This window comes from Triticum aestivum, chromosome 7A, assembly GCF_018294505.1.
Source record: "Triticum aestivum cultivar Chinese Spring chromosome 7A, IWGSC CS RefSeq v2.1, whole genome shotgun sequence".
Lineage (NCBI taxonomy): Eukaryota > Viridiplantae > Streptophyta > Magnoliopsida > Poales > Poaceae > Triticum > Triticum aestivum.
The window spans coordinates 520,194,641-520,211,326 of NC_057812.1; the positions used below are offsets into that span (position 1 = coordinate 520,194,641).

Sequence of the window (16,686 nt, forward strand, 5' to 3'; positions counted from 1 at the left end):
CTGTAGTAGCTAGCGGCAGTGGTAAGCAGAGCAGCAAAAGGCGAAGCAGCAAGCAGCGGCCAAGCAGCACAACAGTGCAAGAGCAGCAGGCAAAAGGCGAAGCAGCAAGCAGCGGCCAAGCAGCACAACAGTGCAAGAGCAGCAGGCAAAGGGCGAGCAGCAGCGGCGGCAAAGCAGCAGCGACAGGTAGCCGCAATGCAACAACAACAGACGGCGGCAGCGCCGGCAGTACACCGAGCAAGCAGCAGCAGCAGGTGCAGGCGCGCACGCGCGGGCACGCAGGGGCGAGGCAAGGGCGCGATGCAGGGCTTGCGAGCGCGCGTGTGGGCGGCTCAGAGTGTGGCCGGGCGGGATAGGCAGGGGCGGGCGAGCGCGCGCGGAGCGAGCTCCGGCCATGGCGGCCGAGCGCGGGGACGGCCTCAACGGTGACAGATCGAAGCAGGGGGAGAGGGGATCCGGGAGAGGAGCTCACAGCGAGCTCGGGGGCACGGTTGAGGAGGCCGGGGGTAGACCGAAGCGGTGGAAATCGACGACGGCGGTCGGCGATATACGTGACGAAGACGACGGCGATGGCGTGTGCACGGGCCGCTCTGGCTTGAGCTGGTGCCCGGGACGGACGAAGCTGACAGCGGCGGATCTCCTGGACTCCTTCTCCTGCGACGGCGACGGCGGTGGCCATGGCAACAGTGACGACGAGCACGGCCACCGCACGAGCCTTTGAGCTCGATTTCGAGCAGATGAGGAGGGGGCGCGATGGGGAAACAGACGAACCGGATGAGAGAGGGCTAGGGTTTCGGGAGGACGCCTTATAGGTCGAGGGGAGGCACGGATGGCCGCCACGCACGCCAAGGCACGGCCATGGCCGTGGATGGCTGTCACGCCTATGTTCAGTGAACAGAGTTTAGAAGGAGAGGGGGAATTGGGCTGGCCTAGCTCCTGTTGCTAAATGGGCCAAAGTGCACAGTGCCATATCCAATCTTCTTATTCTACTACTGTTTTGCATTTCTCCTCTGTTTCTGTTTGAAGTTCGAACTAAATGAATTTTGTTGTAGATGAAATTTGTCAATTAAACACTTCACAATATTTTGGGATGACATACCAAGTTTGAGGTCAATTGGAATTGTATAAATATTTTCTCATTTTGAAATGGCTATTTTATTTGCCGTTGGACCACTTTATAAATTCCTAAGGGTTAATTGGTGGGTCAAATAAGGTTGGGTTCAACATGACAAATGATCAGGGAAATTATTGAACAATGCGAACATTTTAGTTTTAAAGTTTGAAAACTTTTACTGTTTGACTTTATTTTAAATTTGAATTTTGAACCGGTTTTTGAACTAACGAGAGATTAGCAACAGTAATCGTGGTGACGTGGCACCATTAGCAAAGAATTACTGTAGCTTAATTATCCGGGCGTCACATTTTTAAAGACCAGCGCCTGCGGTGGATGAACACCGTCACCGTGTTCCTTGAATTGATGGCCCAGATGGCCACAGACGGCACACCAATCGGGCAATCGTTCATATTTGACCAAGAAAACCTTCCTTTTGCCCTCCCTCACCACCGTGACTGCGTTCTTGAGTGGTTTGTGGACGTTGATCTTCACCCTGACACGCGCGAAATTTCCTTCAAAATCTTGGGACTTCGGTTCAGCATATATGAGTTCACCAATTTTTCCGGCCAGGGCTTTCACCATGGGAAAGTAGCCATCAGGCAGATCGTGTATCTGCGCCCAGATATCCAGCATGTCCAGGTTAACCTCCGATGGCTTTGTAAATCCATCATATTCCGCCATCACCACCGCATTGCCCTTGAAAGTCCACGGGCCCTCAACCATCACACGTTCCCAGTCACCCAAACACGAGAATTGCATCGTGTATAGGTTGCTCTCGAGGGGGCGGATTTTTACTTCCTGAGCCAGATCCCAGGCAGCCCTCATGTTGAGAAAAAACCTGTACTGGTTGTATTCTTTGGGTGTATGAACTCGTGCCACAGCCATCCACCTGACGGCCGCTTCTGATGGAACCTGTTGATCTTCGAAGACCACATCATCTAGGTCATCTTCCGTCAAGCCCAGGTTCTTCATCATCTCTTCAACGTCGTCTGTTCCCGAGCCTGCGCCTGAAGCCGAACTCGCCATCTGGTCAAAAAACCCTAACCCGACGAAACAAGAAATCACCGGGTGGAGAGACCCTAGCTACCCTCTACCCCCCAAAAACCCTAGCTAGTCCGAGACCGGGCGGCGATGCGAGATTGCCCCGTAATCAGTCCAAGTCCGGCCAGGGCTTGGGGGAAGAACGGCGAGGGGAGAGGTAGATCTCAACGGCGCCTCCAGGAGTCGCCGAGAGGAAGGGTAACCCAACGTGAGGGGAATCGCTCGATCGATCGTTCTGATCGATCAGTACCCGGGGCCGACCCAGTCGGGGGATGCTCTATGTGTTTGTCCATTACTTTGAACGGTGCAACCAGTTCGACCAACTCAGTGGATCCCTCCACCTGAGAGAGTTTAGCCAAGGTGAATGTCGATGTTGCCGTCATGAGGTGTGTTAGCATTGCATCTGCTGCCTCAGTCGTAGAGATCACAACGATGCGTCTTTTTTTGGAGCTTCGAGTATCGTAACAAAGAGAATCATTGACCCTGGGACACTCGAAGCACTTGTAGTTAGAGAAGCTTTGGCTCTCTCAGAGGACCTGAATTTGCAAAGGGTCCATGTCACGTCAGACAACAAGGTGGTGGTAGATGATACAAAAAATCAAAGTGCAACTGTATACGGAGCTATTATATATGAAATCATAGAGTACTCTAGTAGTGCCGATTTGAGTAATTTTGTTCATGAGTTTAGGAGATCGAATTTCAGGACCCGCAATATAACGAAGCATGCTACATCTAGGGGTAGGCCGCCATGTCTGCTTAGGTGCACCCGGTGATCTTTATTTGCATGTGTAAACATTATGACAGTTCAATAAAGCTTCATGGAATTTTCTTAAAAAATCCCTAAATTTCGTTGTATATCTCATACCATTCGAAAGGAAATAATATTCGTAAGACGTAATTAAGGGCCTGTTCGGATGCACTCCGCTCCGCAACTCCGCGCCCGGAGCGGGCGGAGTGGCGCCGAACGCTACCGCTCCTCGGAGTAGAAAGAGTGGAGCGGAGCTGCATGTAATTCAATTCGGCGGAGTGGCTAATAGCGAGCTCCGCGGGCGACTCCCTTCGCCAGATCGATCGAAATTTTTTTCTCTCTCGCAGCTACTCTCCGACCATTGAACCCAAGCGCCACGCCGCCGCCACCCACTAGCATTGTTCCCTGGCGGGCTTGCCGTCCGCGCCGCGACGTGCTCCCTGATGGCCGCGTCCGTGTACGCCACCACCGCGCGCTCCAGGGCCGCTGCCTCCGCCCGTGCCCGCCGTGCCCCAGCAGGTCTGAAGAGCGCGCGGACTCTATGCTGACGACGTGGATGCGGTTCCCAAAGTACTCCCTCGGCAGCGCCGGCCGGAGCCACCTTCGGTTGTTGACGGCCACGCGGAACACGGACACGTGGTCAGGGACCAGCCGCTGAGCGCGGGTGACGCACCGCCACATCAGCGAGCCCAACGTCTGGAACCGCGTCAGGGCGGCCGCACCCGCCGCGTTCCCGGCCTCCAGGAGCTCCTGCCTAGCTTGTTCCTTGAGTGCCGCCAGCAACTCCGCCGAGAAGTACAGCACACGCCCGCGCAGCGGTGTCCGCGCCGGCCTCTGGATGAGCTCCAATGGGTCCGCACACGGCAGTACGACCAGCGCCGGGAGGGACGACGTCGGCGACCTCGACGCGGCCGGCGACGGAGTGGAGGAGCTCGACGGCCCACCCACTAGCGCCGTTCCCTGGAGTGGAGTCAGTTGCCAAACATCTTATAAACTCTCGATTTGTTGGAAGGAGCCATCAGTCCAGGAGCTGGGAGTGGAGTGGAAGATTTGAAGTAGTGGAGTGCATCCGAACAGGCTCTAAGCATGATATATGTCACTTTCTGTACAACTCTCCCCAGCAAAACCCCTCTGTTACAATCTATCAAACTGCATGTACTATATACCTCTCAACTGAACCTGCCATGTCCCTAGAGATATAGAAAAATATTACAAGTTAATGTATGCACAAAAGAACGAAACAAATAACCACAAAAAAAGAGGAATGGGCAACGTGTCAGAACAGAAAATTCAGAAGTCGATGCTGTCGTCGCCGCCGGCCCTGCACATGCACCCGGGCGTCCTGGGCTGCCGGTAGACGGTCCGGCCCCTGGGCCGGGCGCGGACCCGCTTGTACTCGTCCACCATGGCCCTCACCCTCCTCTGGAACCCGGCCCACTCGATGCCGCCCTCCTCGGAGAGGATCTGAGCGTACCGCTTCCGGTTCGGGTGCAGCGTCGGCGCGCGGCCCCGGCCGTGGTACACGCGGTGCCCCGACACCAGCGACGACAGCTGGCTGCCGGAGTCCGTCACCGCGAACACGTCCGACGAGGCGCACGCGATGAAGTCCAGCGCCGCCAGCTGGGACGGCGGCCAGTCAGTCAGTCAGTCAGACTCGTCGGTCGACAGGGTTGAGAGAGTTCAGATTCAGAAACTGTCGCGAGAAGAAAATGATTTCGATCGCTTACCCGGGAGGAGAAGTTCTTGAGCGGAGCGAGCTCGTCGGAGGAGAGGATGTCTTCCTTGGTGACCAGGTTCGGGTACAGCCGCGTGAGCGGGCGCAGCCGCGTCGCGCCGCCGTATATCTGCGACCCGGCCACGTAGATGAACGTCCCGCGGTCGTAGCCGAGCGCGGCGAGGATGAGCCCGGCTTCCTCCGGCGTCAGCGGGCACCTCCCCTGGCTCCGCAGCTCCTCCGGCGACACCGTGCTGGCCATACACAACACAACCACCGCAGCAACATAATGTCAGTAACCAATCAGTGAAGATCTTGGCAGAGCAGCGTGATCGGCAATGGCGACGCGCGCGCTTACGTGTTCCGGAGGCGCGTCACGAGGGCCGGGAAGTGGGTCTCCCTGAAGGCCTGCAGCTCCCTCCTCTCCTCCTCGCCGCCGCCGAACTCGCAGAGGGAGTAGGCGACCATGTCCTCCTCGAACCTCAGGTGCAGAGCGAGGTACCTGCTCGGCCCGCCGGCGTCGTCGCCCTTCTCCCCGAACGGCCGCTCCAGCATGTTGCTTCCGAACAGCTGCTTGTCCATCTCCGTCTGCATCGCGCTCACCCCCCGCAGCCGCTGGACCAGCAGCGAGCCCAGCTTCTGGATCTCGGGGGCGAACTTGAGAGCGTGGAAGTTGCATCTGCACCGCAGCCTCTGCAAAGCCATGCAAACATCCGATGAGCAAACAGGGGCGTGTTTCTTGGAAGATAAAAAAACTAGGGCCTGTTGAAGGAGGTGGTGCGGTGTGCATTGTTCATCAGTTCATCTGAAAAACAATGTCAAGGGGGATGAAATGTTACCTGCAGATCGGCAGGCACCGAGTCGAAGCCAAGCCGGTTACCGAACCCGAGGAAATGAACAACACCATTTTTCTGAAGAATGGGGAGTGCAGTTCTGATGAATTCAGATGGTTCAGCCTCTTTGGAGATGTCGTTGTCGGTAACCTGTGATCAAGGGGGCGGGTGAGATGAATAAAGGGCACTGAAGAAACAAAACAGTCTGAACTTTCAGGACATGGTTCAGGAACTAACTTGGCTACCGATTGCCTCGAGGTCCAGCGACTGGAGATGGGGCGGTAAATCTTTCACGATGAGCACATCGCTCTTCATATAGTTCACGAAGTAGTCTTCCTGGTAGATGTCACCGAACTGACTGGTAGAAAAGGAGAAATTCAGTTAACTCTACAATTTGATGAATGGCTACTATGTCGGAGAGAAAAATGAGTAACTACTACTGTAGTACGTATTTGTCACACGGTTCAGTTAAAAGTTCTAACCTTTTGTCCTTCCACACGCTGCTGTGAAGAAACCGGGGCAGAACCAGTGTGGCATTAAGCAGAGCTGCAACGACAACAGCATTGCACACCTGGAGGAAGAGTGAAGCTCGTTTAGGTACCAAATAGTATCAAAACTGAATCGATCTTGTGATGATCCAAACACTATATCCTTACGGCGACGCGCTGTTGGTTCAGGCCGCCGTTTGCGCTGATCAGAATGAATCCATTGTTGTCGTCGCTAGGCTCTGAGATTAACCAAATTCAGTGTCAAGAAGCAAAAAAAACCTAAAAAAGTACTGACAGTAACTATTTGCATTTGGTTGAATGAAGCTTCACCTTCTTCCAAGGTGTATTTGGCGGCGCAGGGCGTCCATTTGCGCGCCTGTTTGTAGGGTTCCTCCCATAATGCGAAATTTCCATCATCTGACTCGTTCTGCACTGGCAGGAAGGGAAAAGTGCAGCATCAGTAAAAGTGAAGATATAGCAACTTCCCAAATACAGTTGCAGAAAGTAACTAGTGGTAATGGCTATGCTGGCAGGATCAAACCTTGGTGGTGGCTAAAGTTGCCATCTGTAGAAGTCTTTCATGCATTATCTGCTCTGACTGCTCCTTCTTGACGAAATTGTGCTTGAGCTCCTTCATTCACAGAAATTGATTCATCAGGTCGAGAGATTTTATCACGAGAGAACAGGCGCAGAAAATTTTAAAATGTTGCAGTCTGAGACCAGATGAACGAGTACAGCGATCGTACAATCAGAGAGGAAGATTAAATTCAGACGCGATAGAGAAGAAAACTTAAGGGATCAGTGATGGCCGGGCAGGCAGGTAATCGTGATCGAACATGCGATTTTTCTGAATTTGATGGGAGGCGGCGAGGAAATACCTGGAGGCCCCTGAAGTTGACGGAGATGGCGCCGTTCCGGAACTGCACCTGGTGAAGCGCGGACATGACGAGGGAGGCGGCGAGCAGGAGGCAGCCCATGACCCCGACCACGGCGGCGAACACCCTGAGGTGCCACGAGGAGACGTTGACGCCGCCCCTGGCCGCCTTCCCCTGCCGCAGCCTCCCGATGTTGGTGGCGCCGACCCTGCTGCCCTCGACGCCGCCGGCCTGACCGACGACGGCGACGTAAGGGCCGTCCATCTCGGCCGCCCGGTCGGTCAAGAACGCACCGCCATTACGCTCCGTGCGCGTCTCCATTGGTGGCTTGGCGTAGACGGGGAGGTGCCTCCAAGTCCAGCAACACGGCAACTTCGGCCCCATCTGGCTGTTGAACTATTCTTTTCTTTTGACCTGCGCTCCATGGACGGACGGACGGGCGGACGGAGAACGTGGGCATCCAGCGATCCCCCGTGCCGTACGAGCTCAGGGCAGTATACAAGGGTAGGTCAAACGAGGCGCTGCCGCGGCCTCCATTCGCTGTGTCCCGAATCCCGATCGGTGCAACCACCGTGCGGGCAGGTGAAGAATGATGGGGTGATGATCCCCGATCTGCGTGGCGGGGATAAAGAAATGGGGAGGCGGGATTAAAGAAGCGGTGAGCGGACGTGGAAGGGGATCGACGTAACGTGAGGGGAGGACGATCCGCCGGCAGCTCGATCGTCCTATATACCGGCCGGGTGATGCGCCGCCAGGTGGTGGCGTGGTGGGACGGGGATCGCGTATCGGGGTGGGGAGGTGTTCCGTGGAAGCGAAGACAGGTTTCGGTTGGACGCTTGTTTGGTGGTGATTCGATGATTGGTTGAGGACGACGGCGGAAAAGGGCGACGGAGTCGGTAGCCGGCCGCCCACCGTTGGTTGGTGCACGGGTACAACTTTTTTTTATAATATAATATATGTCTCATTCATATCATAAAGATTAAAGTATAATTCACATAAAGACACACATGATAAAACTGAAAAGATAGCAGAACGTATTTGCGCTTGACACCACACCTGCCCCCGGTACCATCATAGCAGCCACCGAAAGAAAAAAATGACGGATCACCTTCTCACCCGAGCTCGACGCGGCTCCATCGCTGATATGCAGCTTTGTGGACCTCTCAGGTGGCTTGCTAAAAACGAAACCATTACCGTTGAACAAATCAGACCGGGGCAACACCCCGGACACGCCATCAAACTTCAGATCTAGCACCCTCACATGACTAAGACGTCGGAGGAGAAAACAAAACTTGCCATCCACGAACCACGAGCCCAGCACACGCTTTGTCTTCCAGATGTCGTGATGCAGACCACAGTCTGCATCCGCTCCTCAACTACCTACCTCCCAAGCTCCGCGCCGATGTTGGAGCAGACGTCGTCGCAACGGCAAAGCTCGAGGACACATGCCCACCACAAGGATGCCGCCGCCGTCACGACATCTCCGCTTGAATAGACTGGTTCCCAGATCCTTCACCGACAATAGAAACGATCGCCTCAATGAAGAAGAATTTGAAGCTTCTTTATTCAATATCGCCGTCGCCGCCGTCGAAGCCAAGACGTTGAACGATCCAAAACCCTAAGCTTCTTGGGCCGTAAAACCTAAAGCTAAAACGACCACACACAGGAGATTCGGCAACCCCCCTCACCACCAACGACTAAAAAGTCGTCAGCGAAGGAGAGCCGCCAGAAGATGGCACGGGAAGGAGGGGCTCTCCTGGTGGCGGCGGCTAGGTTTCACTACAGGAGGAAAACGATTGCTCGTACACGGGTACAACTTTGGGTTAGTTTTCTTGTGCGTGCAGTTTCGGTTCCTGTTTTCTTACATACACCCTTCGTCCTATAATATAAGAGCATATTTTATATTAATGTAAAAAATACTCTTATATTATGGGACAGAGGGAGTATTTTCCTACTGTGGATATGCTCTACTATCACCGAGTGGCACGTATAGTCAGTGGCCACCTGCGAGTTCGATGGCGGCGGCTGTGCGTGTGTGTGCTCTGCCGTTCTGGAGCCGTGGCGGCCGCGTGGCTGACTCGGGAGGCCGACGGCGGCAGCTGACATTAATAAGGCTAGTTTGGTTGTTGGGGATGAAAAATCCTGGGTAGTATTACCCCCGATGTGGGATTTCCCTGCCCATACGAGATCCCCTCCCACTATGTGGAAATACACTTTGCCATTTGGACACCAAAGGGGAGGGAAGAGAAATCCCCGCAGGCAATACCAGAACGGGACATGCCCATCCAATAGGACAAAATGTGTAAAAGAAAAATATCATTACAATAAAAAATCACCACAAATAACTTCATTTTTTCTCACAATATTTTCATATAAATAGCAGAATAATGTTTGTCCCTCTTTTCTAAAAAAAGTTCAGGACATTTGGGACTAAAATTTAATACAGAAATTTGAACGAAAAAATATATTAAATACACAGTTCGCAAGAGAACAAATATTCAACTTGCATCCACACATGCATATAACCTGACATGCCAAAGTCGGACCAATAGTGCAACACCAATGATAAATATAGTTTACTAACTATGTCTCAAAAGAGAAAATGCTAATTATGGTTACAGGTTCAGCAAGAAACAATACTTTGTTCCACTAAAAATATCACAACTATGTGAACTATATCCATACTGAACTACTTCCACCGTCAACTTTTTGAACATTTCTGTCAACCTGTGGTAAGGGAACCTGCATCACAAATAAGTATTGAATTTTCAAGCATCAGTATAAGCATGAACTTTTCTGTCCTAGTGGTTAGACAAATCTGACATCTGACCCCTTCTCTACTGAATAGAAAGAAAGCCACACATACCAACTCAAGAGGGTTATTCGAGCATAGACAAATGCTGCTGATCCACCTGCCAGTTCGCTTATCTTTTTCAGATAAGAACTGTGAATAAACTCATGTAGCTTAGCAAATAAAGCATCTTTGGACAGACATCTTCGCACTATAGGCATGATAGTTTTTCTTCATTGCAGAATGTAAAAGATATATACTTTATAAAAATAAAAAGTATATCAGCCAGCTATAAGAAAAATGCAAAGCTTCAAATTAGTTTCAACCGAGAACCAACTCCGATCTTTATCCAGCAATGTTATTTTTAATCTGGACAGGCATTCCATATTTTGTATAGTAAACCGAATCATGTATGCTTGCTGGCATAGGGGAATTGGACTGCCGCATATCCTTGGTTGGCATGTTTCACCCAGCAAGACGACACAATCAGAAACTCAAAAAAGAAATCGGGTATAGTTGATGTTTTCTTGATGGTTTTTCCTTCTGAACTTTATTCTCCTGTAGAATGCTGAGTTTACTGATGTATAAAAGATATTGATGAACACTATGTGAATAAAAAAAATGTGTGTTCTCCTGCCTTGTGACGTTTGCAATCAACAACTTAACATGAACAGAGCATGCGATTTAGTAATGTTGCTTATGTTCAGAATGTAAAACTGAATGTGCAAGACTGTCATCAGGATGTAATTGAGGCTCAAACCAGCAAATAATTGTCTCCAGCCCTGCATTTGTTTGATTATCTACATCCCAGGTTTGGCAACACCTCTCGGAAGGTTGTTATCTTTTTATTACTAGCTCATTAAGGACAATACAAGCTTCAGAATCTGAATTACTGTGATCGTAGACAGTCTGAAACTACTACTGTCTATCATAGAAGTTTTCCTTTTTCCCACATATATATGATGAAGAAACAGGTGCTCAGAAGAAAATATATAAATATTAACAATGAGAAACTGATCCATCAGAGCAAAAAAGATGCTTATTCTAGTTTCAGCTTATCCACTCCTTATATTTGCAATGGATCATAATACCTACATATATTTATAAAGAACCCTAAAATAAAACTAGAAGTATGGCAAACCGAATTGAAATACCAGCCTTGTGCGTAGCGGTAGTTTGAGTGCTACCCCATAAATACCAGACTTTTTCTCTGGACTGTCCTGGAAATATATTTCTGTCCTAAATTTTCTTTAATGGTAATTCTGTCAAATAATGCAGGACCGGGACATCTTCAAATACAGAGTCTTATGCAAGTTATTACAATCAGTATGATATTGTCAAGGTCATCCAAGTACTTGCCCTTTTAGATGCATATACAGCTATATGTAGGAGAATAACAGAGTACTGGCCACACCTGCTAGATGTATTTCAAAACGAGAGGTCAAAAATAGGTAAAAAATACTGATTCAAGCTATGCTCTACAACAAGTGCAGAGCAGGTACACAAGAAAAATACAAGATCCTATGGAATTCGTGGTTCAAGAATAGGGACGGTGAAGGTATGAACTGAAGAAAAATGTACTGGGGGGGGGGGGGGGGGGGGGGGGGGGGCTAACCCTTGATCAGACGAGATGAATACGTCCGCGAAACCGGCGTCGTCGCCGTCGCCGGAGGGGATCGGACCTTGGAAGCGGAGGGGAGATCTGGGGAAGGAGAACAGTGACGGCCGCGGTCCGTCGCAGTCGCTGGAGGGGCGGAGCTTGGTTCGTCAGCACCGGAGAGAGGGGGTCAGGGGCGTCGCTTCTGTCGCCGGCGGAGGAGCTCGGAGGCGGCCGGGGGCGCTGGGTCTTGGTCGACGGCTCTGCCGTTCGCTCGTCTCGCTCGAGCCGTGGGTTTTCTGCCCGAGCTCTGGGCTCGTGGGTTTTCTCCCCGTGGAAAGGACGTGGCTCGGGCAGGGTTACCCCGAGAACGATGCGGTCCAAATGACCAACTCAATTTCCCTGGGCCAACTCGGCCCGTGGTTCTCCAGCCCGGGGAAACAGCGGGGATCCCTCCGGGAAACCCTGCAACCAAACTAGCAAAGTGCGGAAAAAAGCTCGGGCTAACATCACGAGTCGTAGGGAGTAGGAGTAGGGGTGGACATAAAAACCGAAAAACCGAAGACCGAAACGAAGCTGAAACCGAAAAAACCGAATTTTCGGTTTTTAGTAGTGTTGATGAAAAATTCGGTTTTTACTTTTGATAACCGAACTGACTTTGATCAGTTCGGTTTTACACTGGTAACCGAACAAAAAACCCAAACCTACCAGCACTACATCGCTAAAAGGATGCGCACGTCGATAAAAGGAGTTTCTCCTGTGCGCACGTCACGGAAAGGACGCGCCAGGTAGCGACCACCAAGTGCGTGCGTGCGGCAGGAATATCACTTCCATGGGCCCAGCCAACAACCTACATGTCGCACCTTTTTTGGGCTTTTAATGTGGCACTGCACGGCCCATATTGTCTTCCTGTACGCGGGAAAGTAGCAGGGTGTGGTGTCATTGTGGGTTTAGTCCCACCTCGGCTGGCTACGTGAAGGAACACATGGAGCTCGGCTATATAAAAGCCTTGGTTGCCAGAGGCATGCCAGGTGTGCACAATGTTACGATAATACTTCGGTATGTACGGTAGAAACCGAATGCCAAACCGAATTATCGGTTGACCGAAGTTTCGGTTTTCTATTTTTTGACCCATTTTTGGTTAGCATTTTGTCTAGCCGAAATTTTAAAAATAATAAAATATATTAACCGAACTTTCGGTTTCTACCGAGTGCCCAGGCCTAAGTAGGAGGAGCTCGAAAGTGTGGCTCGGTCGTTGTGAGTTATGACCCGCGAACTAACGGGGTCCGGAGATCACGGGACTTGCTGCCACGGTAGTTGGCGAAAGCGCCCGCACCGCACGAGCTTACGGTTGCGTTTGCCAAAGGTTGAGATGAAATAGGAGCATTCAAAACCTGGTGCTTGCATTTATTTCTGAATTTAGTTCAGGATTTCAGGCGATGCGCATTTAGTGAGAGAATATGTTATGCCGGCTCAATCTTTCGGAGATGCTCATAGGGGTAGGGTGTGTGTGTGCGCGTTCATAGGGGTGAGTGTATGCGCGTGTAGGGATGACAATTTTATTCATGGATCTAGATACCCATGGATACCCGACCCGGTTAGGCAAGGGTATGGAGCACATTTTTGCCCACGGGTCCGTGGATATGGATACCCACAAACAGCCGGGTTGGGCATGGTTATAGTTTGTGCTCCATGGATATCCAATGGATACCCGTATGACATGTGGGGCCATATGCCAGTGATAGTAGAAAGAGCGAATAAATGGGAAATGGCAGGAAATATGCAACTTGTGCCATGTGCTATATGCTGCAGAATCAACCTCTGGTATGTCACACTTAAGGATTCATCGTATTACTTGTTACCTACTTATGCATGTAGCTTATGTTGTCATTTGTGAGTGAATGATGATGAGTTAATTTGATCTTTGGCAAGGCATCATGCTTACTTTTCTATGCCCATGAAGCTCCATGGGTGTGGGTATCCAGCGGGTTTGGGCATGGGCATAAGTTGTGCCCATGGATAATTTGGTGGATGGGCAGAGAGTAAGAAGATGGGTCATGGGTTGGATTTGGACCACCTCCACCGACCCATTGCCATCCCTATGCGCGTGTATATGAGCGTTTGTGTCTGTACTGATGTTTAAAAAAAACATCTATAGCCCGGCGTCTCAAACCGTTTCATACGTCCGGACGGGCCATCTGGTTATAGACCGGTCAAATTTTTTCTACCCAGACAGCCTTCTTAAACGAGGCTCAGACGTCCAGGCTGACCGACACGCCTTATATCCAGCACGAATATAGGGTGGATATAGGGGTGTCCGAGCACGCCCGCCACATCGGACCCGACAGCTCGACCACATCTCAAATTGCATCAAATCCATCAAATTCTCCCTCCTCCTCCCGCCGCCCTCCAACCATTTCCGCGTAGGGACCCTCGCCATCCTCCACCCTAGCTCCCAGTCCTCACCATCGGTCCCGACCACCGCCGGAGATGTCGTCCAGCCCGGTCAGTTCATCGGTTGCGACTTGCAAGCCGGAGAATGTCGCCCAGAAGTTGCGGCGACGTCGGCAGCGAGAGAGGGAGGCAGCGACGACGTCACAGGGAGGTTCGGACATGATGGAGCAGCTGTCTACTCCGCCGCGCCCGGATCCCTGCACCCCTTCCATCTGAGCGTCGACGCAGATTACGTCGTCCGACCCCGTTGGGACAGAGGATGATTCGACGGCCGACTAGGCCATTCCGGACATTGATTTTATTTTGGCATGTCCGATTTGTTGAACTATGATTTGCTTTTCTTTGTTTTGAACTTTAATTTTCGGAAATTTTGTATCGTATGATCGACGTGCATGGATTGTATGGATTTGAGAATCATAATTTGCGGTATGTGAATATGTGGTGCAACATTTGAGGGGTGCCTGATCAGTGCTCGCGGAAGCGTCTGGGCGTATCCGCGGGCGTTGATTTGCCAAGTCCGGCGGTAGATGCTCTAATGTCTTCCCTGCGTTGTCTCGTCCCATGACAAAAATTCTTTCTTTAAAAAAAAAGGAAACTAGAACCTTCTAGAAGTCTTCAAACCGGTAAAAAACCAAGTAGGGAATTTCTGAAGGTTCGCAAAACATGGATTGGTGAAACCTATATGGCTACTAGTAGAATGCCCGTACGTTGCCACAGGCTTTTGAAATATTTGCTAGAGAAAGATAATCACAGTGAAAGTAAAAACCTTGTGGGATAACAATTGTATTTAACCTTTTAGGTTTGTTGTGGGATATCATTGCTTGCACATCGTTTTGCTATATACAACTTGGTGAGTTTTTTCCCCTTTCAACGACGTCGCCCCAGGAACCTTGTAAATGAGTTGTGTTTGAACGTCGACAAGATCCATCCCCATCTCTCTGATACTCTGCAAAATTAAACATGTATAGAAATATACCAGTTAAGTATTACCTCATGTGCAACATACATACAAAGAAGAACAATCCTATGTCAGTCGGCAGTTTTAAAGCAACATCCAAATCCGACAGTTTTTTATATGACCTACAGAGGTACTGTAATAGAAACAAATGTTAGAATTTTTTTTATGATGATGGTATGGAAAATATATATTCACTGGTCATTTGTTAGAAATGAGCAGTGCCCGATTTAAACCGAGTGAGATGCAGAGTGCTTTGTAGTAAAGTCAGTGGCATCCCAGTTTTAATAAATTGTAGGCTCACCTCCAAATAACATGTTGATGATTATTATCCGAAATCTCTACTATTTAGGATATGGTATACTGTGATCACATAAAAAATGTTGCAATTCTCTAGGAGCAAACAACCAATTTTCTCTTTATATAAAATAAGCAGTCATCCGAAATTTCTTGGACCATTTTAATTTATTTATACAGGATAAGGAAAATTGTCCGACAAAAGATAAAAACATGCAAGCAATCCAACATAAACCAAGTATATTTTGTTTCTTCTCTCAAAATTGTGTTTCTTTGTGTGATATTCTGAATATATCAAATAATTATAAAAAAATCTTTATTTCTATAATCCATGTTCAATTAATATATTTTTGTTTTCGAGAATAATATATATATATGGTTTTTTCATACAACAAATTTTGGGATCCAAGGCCCAAATCAGCATAGCCCACTCTCTCCTTCCCCTCACTATCCTATCCCGCACGACCCAACCAGCCCCCACTATATCTTTATAAAAAAACAAAGAAAAAAACAGCCCCCACCTTCTCCTTCCCCTCGCTCTATCGTTCCCCTCACTCTCTCCACTCCCTCTCCACTCCCGTACACGCAAATCCCTAATCTCGGCCGAGTCACCTACTCCACTCCCTCCGCTGTCGCCCCCACAGCCGCCACAACCAACGAACTCGTCTCCCACCGCCGCCCCCTCTCGTCCCCTCCCCTCTACTCATCCGACGGCGCTGACCGTGCAGATCGAGCGACCAGGCGGCGGCCACATGCGCACACAACCGGCGACCAACATCACGCAAAGGTCACCACTGCCATTGCCGAAGGACGGTCTTCTTCCACCTCGACGGACGAGCTTGCGCGCCAGGAGAGGAGCGGGGATCCTGCGCTTCTTCCTCGCTCAGCGCCCCTATCGCCACGCCATGGATGGACCTCTCTCTGCTCTCACCAATGCCATGTACCGAGCTCGCTCTCCTCCTCGAGGTAATCTATTCACCCATCGCCATCGTTAGGACCTAGGATGTGTGGTCACTGTAGATCGGGGTACCCGCTACTGCACACTTGGTCTCCACTCTCTGTCCCGTGAATTCATGTCGCCCGCAGCCAAATGCTCCCGCCCAACAACCAGTTTCCTGCCCCAGCGACCTGTCCTCCATGTACTATGGTCTAACATTTGCCTCGGTAATCTTTAATGTAAGAGAATATGATGTCAGGTGGATAGAGCTAATGGCCTAATGCAGATCTGAAGAATACCAACATGAGAATAAAATAAACAATTCTTCAGTTAAAGTTAACTCTTTTCATGGTGCTCCACGTTGACTAATGGTTTGATTGCCCAGTGAGCTCGTACATACATGTTTTCTCTCTTTGAATTGTTGTTAGATGAGGTACAGTCGCAACTACTACATCGACACTGTCATATATACTTTGGTACTGTATACTATTGCTGCCTACATTTACAATTAAGTTTGCTTGCCAACCCTCGTGAAAAAAGTTCGTCTGCCAAGGAACCACTCAAGTGGATATATATTCTCCTTAATTCTTCAACTATTTTCTTATCAGACCAGCTGCTGAACAAAAAACATAATATTGTTACCTCATATTTATTTACTTGCCTGCTTGATTGTTAGTCTGTTCCTCAGCGTGTGAGGAACGTAACAATGTCCTGCATGTTCAAATTAGTTATCTTGTCATTCCCCAATTTTCTTACTGTTCTTTTGGCCTTGGACAAGGTCAATCGGATGTGTGTGTTGACACAGATCTTTGATGTGGAAGTTAATATATCAGTCCTATCCT

General features: G+C 49.9%; 1 protein-coding gene and 1 long non-coding RNA gene across 2 annotated transcripts; both read right to left on the reverse strand.

Annotated features, from left to right (window-relative positions):
* Positions 1-2,976: 2,976 nt before the first annotated feature.
* LOC123147946 (O-fucosyltransferase 8) lies at positions 2,977-7,646 on the reverse strand. Its single transcript, XM_044567280.1, has 10 exons — positions 6,817-7,646; positions 6,480-6,569; positions 6,269-6,365; positions 6,107-6,177; positions 5,933-6,021; positions 5,688-5,808; positions 5,457-5,600; positions 4,976-5,310; positions 4,631-4,871; positions 2,977-4,523 (listed from the first exon to the last, which is right to left on the reverse strand). Exons 1-10 carry the CDS (start codon positions 7,195-7,197, stop codon positions 4,194-4,196), a joined length of 1,899 nt encoding a protein of 632 aa, XP_044423215.1. The 5' UTR covers positions 7,198-7,646; the 3' UTR covers positions 2,977-4,193.
* A 1,612-nt stretch (positions 7,647-9,258) lies between these two features.
* Positions 9,259-11,617, reverse strand: LOC123147947 (uncharacterized). The gene is made up of 2 exons (XR_006473559.1): positions 11,220-11,617; positions 9,259-11,018 (listed from the first exon to the last, which is right to left on the reverse strand). It is a non-coding gene; the product is annotated as an uncharacterized lncRNA (long non-coding RNA).
* Between the last annotated feature and the right edge of the window lie 5,069 nt (positions 11,618-16,686).